General features: G+C 48.8%; 1 protein-coding gene across 5 annotated transcripts in view; it reads right to left on the bottom strand.

The window, feature by feature from the left end:
- LOC135203587 (CDP-diacylglycerol--glycerol-3-phosphate 3-phosphatidyltransferase, mitochondrial-like) overlaps positions 1-11,641 on the bottom strand; it is a 100,873-nt gene extending 89,232 nt beyond the window's left edge. For 3 of the 5 annotated variants that reach the window (XR_010311967.1, XM_064233364.1, XM_064233363.1), the window contains exons 1-4: positions 11,408-11,641; positions 10,838-10,960; positions 10,410-10,553; positions 9,299-9,442 (exon numbers count right to left, since the gene is read on the bottom strand). Coding sequence is in view for 3 of the 5 variants with exons in the window: in XM_064233364.1 (XP_064089434.1) it covers positions 9,299-9,442; positions 10,410-10,553; positions 10,838-10,960; positions 11,408-11,488 (492 nt within the window). In the remaining 2 variants the exon portion in view is untranslated. The remainder of the gene's footprint in view (positions 1-9,298; positions 9,443-10,409; positions 10,554-10,837; positions 10,961-11,407) is intronic. The other 2 variants (XR_010311968.1, XM_064233365.1) reach the window with 1 other exon arrangement.
- Between the last annotated feature and the right edge of the window lie 359 nt (positions 11,642-12,000).

Below are 12,000 nucleotides of genomic sequence, written 5' to 3' on the forward strand. Positions count from 1 at the left end.
TTAAAATATTACTGTATGTATGTAAAAGCAATAACAATTCACATAAAAAGGGAATTTCCCAATGGATTTAATGTAATAATAAAATATGAAAACAAAAAATGAATTACAGAAAAAAAAAAAAAAAAGTCTTAATTGAGCCAGTGTTCGGTGTGCCGAGTGAGTGAGATGGTCTAGTTGAGCAATATATTAACAAAATAGTAAATGAAAGAACAAGCTTTTCACTATAGAATTTAGCACAAATGATTAACAAAATCCTTTGTATTGTGGTGATACACAGCTAACTTGAGGTAGAGGGAGGGAGCGTTTATATTTTTGAGGAATAATGAATGAATGATTTTAAGTTATCGTGCATCGTGGTATTGCTGAGGAGAGAAGAAGAGACAGTAAAATCTTTACTATAATATGTACGTAAAAGCAGTACCAATTCACATAAAAAACAAAATTATTTCACAATAAATTTCCCATAATGATAAACATGAAAACAAATGCATACAGCAAAAAAAGAAAATATAGCTTGCTCGAGTCAGTGTTCAGTGCATGAGAGAGAGAGAGAGAGAGAGAGAGAGAGAGAGAGAGAGAGAGAGAGAGAGAGAGAGAGAGAGAGAGAGAACTCTGGAATGATTATTCTCCCATTTCTTTCACTTAAACTTGATTTTCCCCAATCACTTTTATTTTTGTTATGGTAAAATACCAATCTAGTGACAAATGCTTGTTATGATATTTTACAACTGTAAAAGTAACTCAGCTCTGTGATAAACAAACTGGCGTCGCTTTCAGCTTTTGCATGCCTTCAATTGTTTGTTGAAACAGCTTACTTGTGAAAAGTTATTTTATCTCTCTTTCCTTTTCTTGCATTCTTAACTTATTACTTATTTGTTTGCAAAATCCTCATGTTTGTTTTAAGTCTGCCGTTTACCCACAGTGTATTGTGGCATAAATAAAAGCTTTCGTGCACTTAAGATCCAAGTGTAAACACACTGATTACTCTCTCTCTCTCTCTCTCTCTCTCTCTCTCTCTCTCTCTCAGACACAATTGGACACACACACTGGTGATTCCTTGATTGTCTTTGTACCTAATATGTGAATAACATTGATTTATCAACCTTTGCACACTGCAACCAATTCAGTTTGCTCAAAGGGTTCCCGTCTCTCCTCCCTCCATCCCCCGGCCGGCCGGTGCTATTTTTACCAAACAGTTCATAAATCGTACACAGAAAAAATGACAATTTGTCTAAAATTGCATTTTTCCTAACTATACAAACCTGAGGTCCTTTTACACATAGCCCCACCTCATGCCACCCCTCACTCTGCAGTTTTTGCTTGGGCCAAAAGCAAAAGTGATTTGTTTACCTCCCAGTCGCGCGCGCCTGTCGGACAAGCAGTTAACTACCGAACCCCTTGTTCGAAAGCTTACGACCTATCCAGCTGCCGCTAGTACCTTCCTATTGTAAAAGGACCTCAGGTTTGTATAGTTAGGAAAAATGCAATTTTAGACAAATTGTCATTTGTTCCGACACGGCATACAAACCTTCGGTCCTTTTACAATAGGAAGACTCACTTCTTGGTGGGAGGAATCTGAGTCTTTTGTGAACAGACTGGTGTTCGCCCAACCTTGGAAGCCTCCCTGGTCGTAAGAGCGAGGGAGGGATCCAAGCCTCTGTCCGATTGATCGGGGTGTGCACCGCAGGATCAATGGTCAGACCTCTGGACCGAGTACTAAGAGAGAGGCAAGCGTATCTCTTCGTACCAGCAATGTAAGAACTTGTTCCTGTACAGGAGCAAATATAAAGTCATGGGTTTGACTCTTGTAGGCATCCACTTCCCCCCCCTTGTAGAAGGAAGTGGTGGATATTCTGCTCCTATCCCTAGTGAAAGGGATAGGATGGGGCTCTGTCATATAGCTCACCTGCATCTCGTCCTCATCCAGCGTAGTGACGACCGTGGCCCTCTGCCCACAGGTAGAGGAGGAGGAAAAGATGGGAAGAGGGAGCCAGTCACTCACTCACTCACACATCCATCCACACAGTCACACCAGGACTCGATGCTGTTTCAGCCTGCGAGGGTCTGGGTTAGCTACACAACTTGTTGAGCAGCCACCACGGGTCCTAAGGAAAAGGTATCCAAGGACCTGTGGGCAATATCCCGAAGTAGAAGGACGTAAAGGTAGTCTGGTTAGACCAGACCCCTGCCTTCAGGACCTGCGCCACGGAGAAGTTCTTACGAAACGCCAACGAGGGGCCAATACTTCTGACTTCATGAGCTCTCGGACGGGACGTACGGATGTCGTCACTACCATCAGCCTCATACGCCCTCCTGATGACCTCACGCAGCCAGAATGAAAGTGTGTTCTTGGATCTTCTTTTTTCTTGGTGACCCCGGTGCTAACGAAGAGGCGTCGACACTCAGGCCTGAGGTGTCGAGTTCTCTTCAGATAGCGCCGTAGCGCCCTCACAGGACAAAGCAGCATCTCATCCGCATCATTATCGGTGAAGTCCAATAGGGAGGGAATCGTGAATGACTCGAACCTGTCGTCAGGGATCGACGGTTTCTGAGTCTTCGCAACGAAGTTCGGACGAAAATCGAGCGTCACGGATCCCCATCCCCTGAGTGTCGTACATCATAGGAAAGACCATGAAGTTCCCCTACTCTCTTCGCCGATGCCAGGCCAGCAAGAAGAGGGTCTTGAGGGTCAGATCCCTGTCTGACGACTCTCGGAGTGGCTCGAACGGCGTTCGAGTCAGACTCCTAAGGACGAGAGTCACATCCCACGCAGGGGGCCTGAGTTCCCTGGGTGGGCAAGACTTTCGAAAGCTCCTCATAAGCAAGGAGATCTCGAACGAGTTCGAGATGTCCAATCCCCTCAGTTTCAGGACGAGCGCCAAGGCGGCTCTGTATCCTTTGACTGTGGGGACTGAGAGGAGCTTCTCTCGGCGAAGAAAAACGAGGAAATCCGCTACCTGCTGAAGAGTGGCTCTGAGAGGAGATAGACCCCGTCTACGACACCAACCACAGAAGACGGCCCACTTCCCCTGGTACCACAGCGCAGAGGACTGACGGACGTTTCCAGCCATCTCTGTTGCTGCGCTACGAGAAAAGCCTCTCGTTCGCAAGAGATGGTGGATAACAGCCAGCCGTGAAGACGTAGGGACTGGACTGCTCGTGGTACCGCTCGACGTGTGGCTGGGCGAGAAGGTTGTGCCAAGGGGGAATCTCTCTCGGTTCTCCTGCGAGAAGAGCCAGCAGGTCCGGATACCAAATGGCCTGTGGCCATTTGGGAGCCACCAGGATCATCCTGAGATTCGGGGTGACCAGTGCTCGACTGATCACCTTGCGAATCAGGCTGAAGGGGGAAAGGCATCGGGGAAAGGCATAGACGAAGAGGTTGTCCCACGGGTGTTGAAGAGCGTCCTCTGCAGCTGCCCATGGGTCCGGCACGGCCGAGAAGAACACCTGGAGCTTCCTGTTGTGCCGAGTGGCGAACAGATCCACGACTGGTCGCCCCCACAGGTCGAAGAGCCTTTCCCGCCACGTCCTGGTGTTAGAAGACCATTCGGTCCCTATCACCTGATCCCGACGGCTGAGCGTGTCTGCTACTCTCATTCCTCTTCCTGAATGTAGCGTGCCGACAGCTCTATTGAGTGTGCCTTCTGGCCCACTCGTGCACCTGCCGAGTCAACTGGTACAACGGGAGAGACACTAGGCCCCCCGTTGTTGACGTAGGCCACCACCGTGGTGTTGTCGCACATCAACACCACTGAGTGTCCCATCAAGCGTCCTGGAACTCTTTGGAGAGCGAGGAACGCTGCCTTGAGTTCCAGTACATTGATGTGAAGGTGCTTGTCGTTCTCGTCCCACACTCCTGAAGTCAGCAACTCCTCCAGGTGTGCGCCCCATCCCTCGGTCGATGCGTCTGAGAACAGCTGCATGTCCGGGGGGGGAGTGCGCAGAGGCACCTCTTAAGAGGTTCCTGTCGTCCAGCCACCAGGCTAGGTCCTGCCTCACCTCCTGTGTCAGTGACACTGGAAAGCTTGGGGGATCCGTCGCCTGTGACCAACTCTCCTTTAGTCTCCACTGAAGAGACCGCAGGTGAAGACGCCCGTGAGGGACTAATAACTTCTCGAGTGACGACAGGTGTCCGATCACGACTTGCCATCGCTGAGCTACCTGTTCCTGCCGAGACAGGAACTGGTTGGCTGCCTCCCTGAATCTGCTGATCCGCGAGTCTGCGGGGAAGACTCGCCCTGCTACTGTGTCGATCAGCATACCCAGGTACTTCATCCTCTGCTTGGGCTCGAGATCGGACTTTTCGAAGTTCACAACGATCCCCAGATCGCGACAGAACTCGAGCAGCCGATCCCTGTCCTGTAGCAACTGCGAGCGGGAGCTCGCCAGGACTAACCAATCTTCCGAGATTACCTCAGTCAGACGTATCCCGTGCGAATGGGCCCAGCAGACACCAGAGTGAACACTCGCAAGTGAACACCTGTGGGGCGGTTGAGAGGACCGAAGCAAAGTGCCCTGAACTGGTACACCGTCCCGTCGAGGATGAAGCGGAGGTACTTTCTGGAGGACTGATGAATGGGTATTTGGAAATACGCATCCTTCAAGTCCACTGAAAGCATGAAATCGTTCTCCCTGATGGAGTCGAGCACTGAACGTGCCGTCTCCATCGTGAACCGGGTCTGGCGAACAAACCGGTTCAGGGGAGAGAGATCTATCACCGGGCGCCAGCCTCCCGTAGACTTTTCCACCAGGAAGAGTCGGCTGTAAAAAGCCCGGTGACTGATCCGTGACGATTTCTACAGCTCTCTGCTCAGCATGGTCTTGATTCTCCTGTCTCAATGCTACGTCCTTCGATGACCCTGGAACGTACGACTGCTGTTGGACCGGGTTGGAGGTGAGGGGTGGCCGAGATTCGAAGGGTAATAGATATCCCTCCCGAAGGACATCTACAATCCAGGTTCCTCGGCGCCGTTAGCGCTGCCAAGTTGCCCAATGGCTGGCCAGGCACCCCCCCACTTCCGGCAGCAGGTGAGGGGGAACGCCGTCCCTAGCGTTTCCCCCCTTTCTTCGACTTCTTCCCGAGCCTCCACGGGAGGAGGAGGGCTGGGAGGAGGGCTGGTTACGGCTCCCCTTGGTAGAAGTCGAAGAAGACAGAGTCTTTCCCCGGGGCTTCGACGCAGCTACCGTCTTAGCCACCGAGGAAGCGCTAGCCGAGCTCTTAGACTTGGCCGCAGTCCGCGGCTGCCCAGAAGCCTTCGAGACTGCCTGGTGAACCAGACGGTCACTGTCGTCAGTGCGCCGTCTGTCCACCGCAGCGTCCACCATCTCTCCCTGGGAAGAGAGACGTGGAACTCCGTAAACAAAGTCGTTGCGAGATCCCCAACGCCGCTTCACGCCCGGACGCCCTGGAAACCCGGAGTAAGGACAGCGGTCCCTTCGTCGGAGAACCAGGTTGGCCCCACAGGTTCACCGTCTGGTGGGCAAGGACGGAGATGGCTCTTCCTCCAGACTGGCAAAGTCTCCTGAAGGCCGAGTCATCTTCGGGAGAAATTCCCCCGGAGTTGGCTGCGACCTTAGATACTGTGAGGGACCACAGATCTAGCCAGGAGACGGCCTGGAAAGCTGGCCATGGCGGTAGATTCCAGGCCGAGTGCCTCTTGCTGCGAGAACCACAGGTTCTCGGACAGGAGCTGCTGCAGAGACACACCCGGAGTCAGCCTGGCTAACTCCGGGTTCACCTGTTTGGGCGGCATCGGGTCTTCAGATGGCACGTAAAAACGCCGCTGTCGCAGCAGAGGAGGTGGAAGCAGCTTGCTCGACCTGCCAGACTTGAGCGAACCGTCTTGTCCGGAGACAAGTGATTCAACCTGGTCCAGCACTGAGTCCGCAAGCTCAGAACGCGGCAAACCCACCGTCGGTCTGGGTTCCCTCTTCGGGCCCCAGAACGACTCTGAGCCGGGACGTGGGCTCGGATGGTGGGAGCGGCGATCCTTCCGCGAGGGTAGTCTTGTGCTGACGAATCAGCGCAATAACCTCGGCAAAGTTCCTCTGGATCTCAGGGAGTGACTGCGTCCTGCGGAGTCGGACCATCCAGTCCCTCAAACAGGAGCATCTCCCGAGACCCTCCTCCCTCAAGGGGAGGAACAGCGACAGACCCCTCTCGTCTCCTCCACCACCTGTGCGTACGACCTGGCTGGTCGAGAACCGTGCCTGGTACGTACGACGCCGTGGTGGGATCCTGAGGGGCGCACCCCTCACGATCACTCCTCAATACCTCGCCCCTCCCGGTGTAACCCGAGGAGGTTGAAGGTATGGGAGAGGCAGACCTGACGCTCCCTCCTCGCTCGCTGGCAGAACCAGTGGGCTTGGAAGACTGCAGGCGATCGTCAACCCGCGTGGCGATCGAGCTGCAGACCTAGTCGAGCCGTCTCGCTGTGGAGAACGGCTGGACCGAGAACAGCGGCCCCGGTCTCGTGTGTCAGAGGAGCTGGTGCTGGTCGCCGTACCAATCGCTCTCTGTGAGAGTGACGGTCAGGCGACCGGCGAGCTCCACTGTCACGGTGAGATCAGTGCGTATCCTCAACGGTGCGTCAGTTCGCTGGTACCAGCCGTGGCTGGAGCCGGCGAACGGGGGGACCTCTTCCCAGCCTCAGCCCGGGTCCGGTCAGGACCGTACGTCCGCCCGGGTAGCCAGCTGCTCGCACCGCGAGAGCGAGAGCTGGTCTGGTGAGAGTCGCGTGAGCGGCTGTCACCAGTCTTCCGCTCCGTGCCGTGAACCCGACGCTGAGCGGACTCAGAGGTCTGGTTCTTTGGCTGTACGGCCGCTGTTAGGCGACCGTACACTCGGTACCTCTCGCGGAACGAGAGGCCGAGACGGACCCTGCTGCCGTGGCCGAACCACTGACAGCAGGTGAGGAAGTGCCGGTGTTAGCCGTCACTCCTCTGGTCCCCGTAGTCTTCTTCCTTGCGAAGAAGAGACGGGTCCGGCCCGCCCCCGAAGTAGCAGGGTGACCAGCGGAAGAACCCCCCGTCTCACCAGAGCGAGACGGGCCCTTAGGAGTTCCCGAAGGAGACTTCTTAGGGGTTAGGGGGGGGGGAGGCGACCTTCTTCTTCTTCGTCGGGGGAGCTAGAAGAAGAGGGGAAGAGGCGGCAGACGACGACGACGACGAAGAAGACGATGAAGACGACGACGACACCTTTCCTCCTCTTCTTCTTCTTCTTCGTCAACCTCCTCAGGACCGATGTCAGATCTGTCATCCAGAGCGGAGCCGGGGGCTGCTGTTGCCGAAGCAACAGGGCCCGGACGCACCTGTCCGAAACAGATCAGCATCGGGAGCAGCGGCGCCGGGAACAGGAACAACGTCAGCAGGTGCAGTAGAGACAGCAGGAGCAGGTACAGGAACGGCAGCAGTGGTCAACGTCACGTCCGTGGACAGCAGCTGGGCAGGTACGGCAGGCTGTGTAAGCGGTCCAGATGGGCGGACCAGCGGCACAGACATCCTAGGTACCGGTGGGAGGTCCAGGGGCGAGCTCTTCGGGCACACGAAGTCCGGTCGCGGCAGCACGGCAAACCCAGGTGGCGGCATCACACTCCCCCGAGGTACGGCGACTGGCCCCTGCACCGATGTAGTAGGTGTTACAGAGACCGCGTGCGGGGTGTACACCAGGTGAGGAGGTGAAGCGTAGCCGGGTGTTGTAAGGGTCGTGGTGGTGGTCGTAACCGTCGCATGGTGACCGCCACGGAGCCAGCGAGATGGTTAGAGGCAGCCCCTGGCACACTCCGGCACGCCCTGCAGCCCCAACGCATGCCCCACACCTGTCCGAGGTCATCCTTCGCGGCAACCGCACCTGGAGGAGGTCAAAAGTCGGGTGATTAGGGGGATCCTCTACCCGTTCGCGCGAAGACGAACGGATAGAGGACCCAGAGTACAACTCGACGTCAGGGTATCTAGCGCCCTCCTCCACACTCGACAAGTCAGGAGAGGAGAAGGACCTAGAAACCCCCCCCCGAAGGGGAAGGCGCGAGACGTGGAAGTTGAGCGGGTGGCAGGAAAGAAGACGAAGTGTCCGTCACCAAAGGAGTCGCGGGAGAGCTTTCCGACGACTCCTTTGCAGGCCTTCGCTTCTTCCTGCCCTCATACAAAGTCCACTGCGCCTCTGACCAATTATTGCAAACATCACATGGCTCGGCTCGGGTGGGGGCATTCGCGCCCCGACACCGAGCGCACAAAATATGAGGGTCTATCTCCGGGAAAGAGCGGAACTTCCCGCATTTACGCCTTCGGTACCCGGGCATAGTCTCCGTGGGGTAGCGAGGCGAGGAGATTCCATCATTAACCAATAAAAGTTCAAAATAATATGAAAAGAGAGAAATGATTGTACTTACAATGAATTCTTTCATACACAAACACAACCATATACTCAAGAAAGCAAACGACGAGAAGCGGGCAGAGAGCGTCGAACACACACGTCCACTCGCTGTGAGGCCGAAAGCAAAAGTGGTTTGTTTACCTCCCAGTCGCGCGCGCGCGCCTGTCGGACAAGCAGTTAACTACCGAACCCCTTGTTCGAAAGCTTACGACCTATCCAGCTGCCGCTAGTACCTTCCTATTGTAAAAGGACCGAAGGTTTGTATGCCGTGTCGGAACAAATAAAATTTAGAAAATTGTACTTCACATAACATACTGTTTCATTACTTTACACTCTTAATTTCACTTTTGAACTCATTAATAATAAAAAAAATGTGAAAAGGGGGACTTTTTGGGTTGGCTCCAACGAATTATCCTAATTCCCTTTATTTCTTATGGGGATATTTGGAACGGATTAAGTTCGAAGTACGAGGTACTACTATATACCTAAAAAAATAAGAAAAAAAAAAAAGACGTTTCTCTTAGGCCGTGTTCTGATTATAGTTACAGTATCACAAATGACAATGCATCCCATTTGTCCCCATCAAAGAATTGTAATTCCGATTTAAAGACAGACGTAAATTCATTAAAGTGTTTGAGTAAAGTATCAAGACTGATATATTTGTTGAAGAGTAGTCAGATTTTCATTGGGGAAAAACAAGTAATTTTAAAATTTGATCAGAACAAATTGTATTTTTTCCCTGATACAGAAATGTCCTTAAGAATGTTAATATCTAAACAAGATTGTAGGATCAAGCAACAGGTAGAGTTTGACATTATGGGGATTTATCATATAAAAAAAAAAGAGCAATAAGAGTAGCAGGGCTCTTACCAAGAGTACTGTAAGGCACGAGCTACAAAGAAAGAGAGAGGAACTGCGACGCACCTGTGGGTGAGTCGCATAAAAAACAGAGGCAAGTGAGACAGCTGTTGTGTGAACTTGTTGAGTGAGTGCCTTGGGAGTGCTCATGTGTTGACTGTGTGTGGGTTTGCTAGTGTGCAAGGGAGTTGACAGACGAGTCGTAGTTTTCTGAAAATGCACGATATAAATTCTTCATAGAAAAAAAAAAAGTAACTTCTACAACCATTCCTTTCTCTTCGATAAGGCAAACCATCCATATAATTTGCAAGTGCGTGTAGGTGCCTTGCTTAACATACCAGTGCAGGTTATGAATAAATGTGTCTGTCACTACGTGAACAGAGAACATCATAATAACATGCTTATACACTTTTGTTTCAGTCAGTTATTATTGAGAAATTGATGTCTATTTTTTTTTTTTTACAATTCCAAGCATATCATGAGTGAGTCTATATATTTATAATTGTATCATTTTTATTGCATTTCAAGTCATATTAAACACTTTATTACACTGCATCTAATTTTTTTTTCTATTGATGCTAAACATAGTGTCCAAAATTTCATACCATGCTTTGTCAATGCTTTTTGTGCTTTGTCAGAAATTTGTGATTTTCCATTGATGCTGTAGGAATATGAGATTCTATTAAAAAAAAAATGATCTTGTGTCATCTATGAATTTTGATTTTTCTTTTCTTGTTTTTATTGTGTTGCAGAAGGAATTCAGTAACTTTTCTTATACTTTTAGTACCAAATTTCTTATGAGCAATGTTTCATTTTTTTTTTTGACTCATGTTACATGAATTTTTATTTATGAACTTAGCTTTTTAAGCTGGAGCTGTGACTATTTCCATTTCCTTATTAATGTTATTGAATATGAACCTAAATTTGTTTTCCTTTATACACATTGTGAGGCATGAGATTCTTTTGTTCTAACTTGTGTTTGCAACATGCCAAATGGCCCTACCCTAATAGTTTTAAAATGTTGCACAAACTGGACAATGTGGCACTCAAAGGCAGTGTGGTACTCAAAGACAATGTGGCTCTCAAAAAAGGACAGCAGTGAGCAAATCATAAAAACATCAACTAAAACAATTCTTGTACATTTATGTACATGAACATTTTCAACTCCAGTACTTACAGAGCAAGTCTGAGGATGACTGGCAATGAGGGGCTGTAACATTGTGCGGGAATTATGGACACCACGTGAACCACGAGTGAAGTCTAAAAGCCAATGGATTTTCAGGTCCTGACATTCTGCCGCTCGATTTAGTAAGGTTGACACCTGAAAAAGAAAGTGACAAAGTGTAAAATGTGGAACTTTGCAAATTTGTGTAAACAAAAAATGGAACCTGTTTTCAAACCAGAATTTCTAATGAACTGCATATCGTTCCACAAAATAGGACAGGCGATACAAGATCCTATCTGTATAACACAGTAGTAAAAGAAACCTGAGCGTTTCTTTTATATTTTTCAAAGACTTAAAATTTCTATATGCATGCAAGTATTAACATTAAGTCTCTATTGAAAACATTGAAAGTAATGCCCATAAAACAAAAAATATCTTACCAAATTCTCCTCTAGTTTTCCAGTTCCCAAGTAGAGAGAAGACAAACTTATACGATTCCTGGCTTTGGAGGCTTTTGATATAAGTTCTGAATAGAATTCATTTGGCTCTGTGATTACTCGAACCTGTAAAAAGAGTAAAGACTACATTCTATTCTAAACATTAATTGTGCTTACAAGAATAAAACTCTAGAACTACTACAGAAAGGCAATGACACTGAAAATTTAATGGTAAATGCAAATACTGGCTAAATGTAACTTATGCTTGCTAATTTAGGGAATGGGAAAACCTTCTTGTAGCTGGCCATGTTATTTAGATACTGATGGCAAAATTGTACTACATTATTTAGATACTTGTCATAAAAAACACTATTGCTAATGTGCAGTAGATATTTTGGAGTACTTGGCACCCTTTTCCTTCAGACATGTTAAAGCTTTCAATTTTGTGCATCATTTGTTATGAGAATCACTGTTGTAGTAATATATTCTATAACAAAGTTTAACCATGAACTCAGAATCATTACTTAAAGCTTATTAATACAATTTACTATAGAGTTCTATGACTGATCATACCTTTGACCCATTTATAGGAAAGACTGGGCAATGCTTTATCAACCACTGAAAATTATTTGGCAATAATCCAAATGATAGCATGGTGAAACTATATTTTCTTCCTTTCTTCCCTTTCTTCGGAATTAAAATGTTGAAAACTTGGCAATATACAGAGAGGGCAGGTCATCCTTCACTGCAGATAGCATCTATCATTTCCTGGAAAATAAACAATATTCTAATTACTACCAATTCGTATATATTTTAAAATGATATTGTTATTTTACAATAAAGTTTTGTACATACTTACCTGGCAGACATATACGATTGATGGCCCGCCCAGCCTCCCCTCAGGAGACAGGTATAAGAGAGAAAAAATCTGGCAAGAAAGGTACGTTGGTTCTTACACCCGCTTCCCAGCGGCGGGTAAGGTAGATCACCTGACCTACCTGTCGCGTTTGCCGCGAGTTTTGAATTCTGTCGTGACGTCAGAGACGTAAGCTAAGTATATGTCTGCCAGGTAAGTATGTACAAAACTTTATTGTAAAATAACAATATAATTTTTGTACATGAACTTTCTGTCAGACATATACTTAGCTGATTGACACCCTTGGTGG

This window comes from Macrobrachium nipponense, chromosome 36 (assembly GCF_015104395.2).
Source record: "Macrobrachium nipponense isolate FS-2020 chromosome 36, ASM1510439v2, whole genome shotgun sequence".
Lineage (NCBI taxonomy): Eukaryota > Metazoa > Arthropoda > Malacostraca > Decapoda > Palaemonidae > Macrobrachium > Macrobrachium nipponense.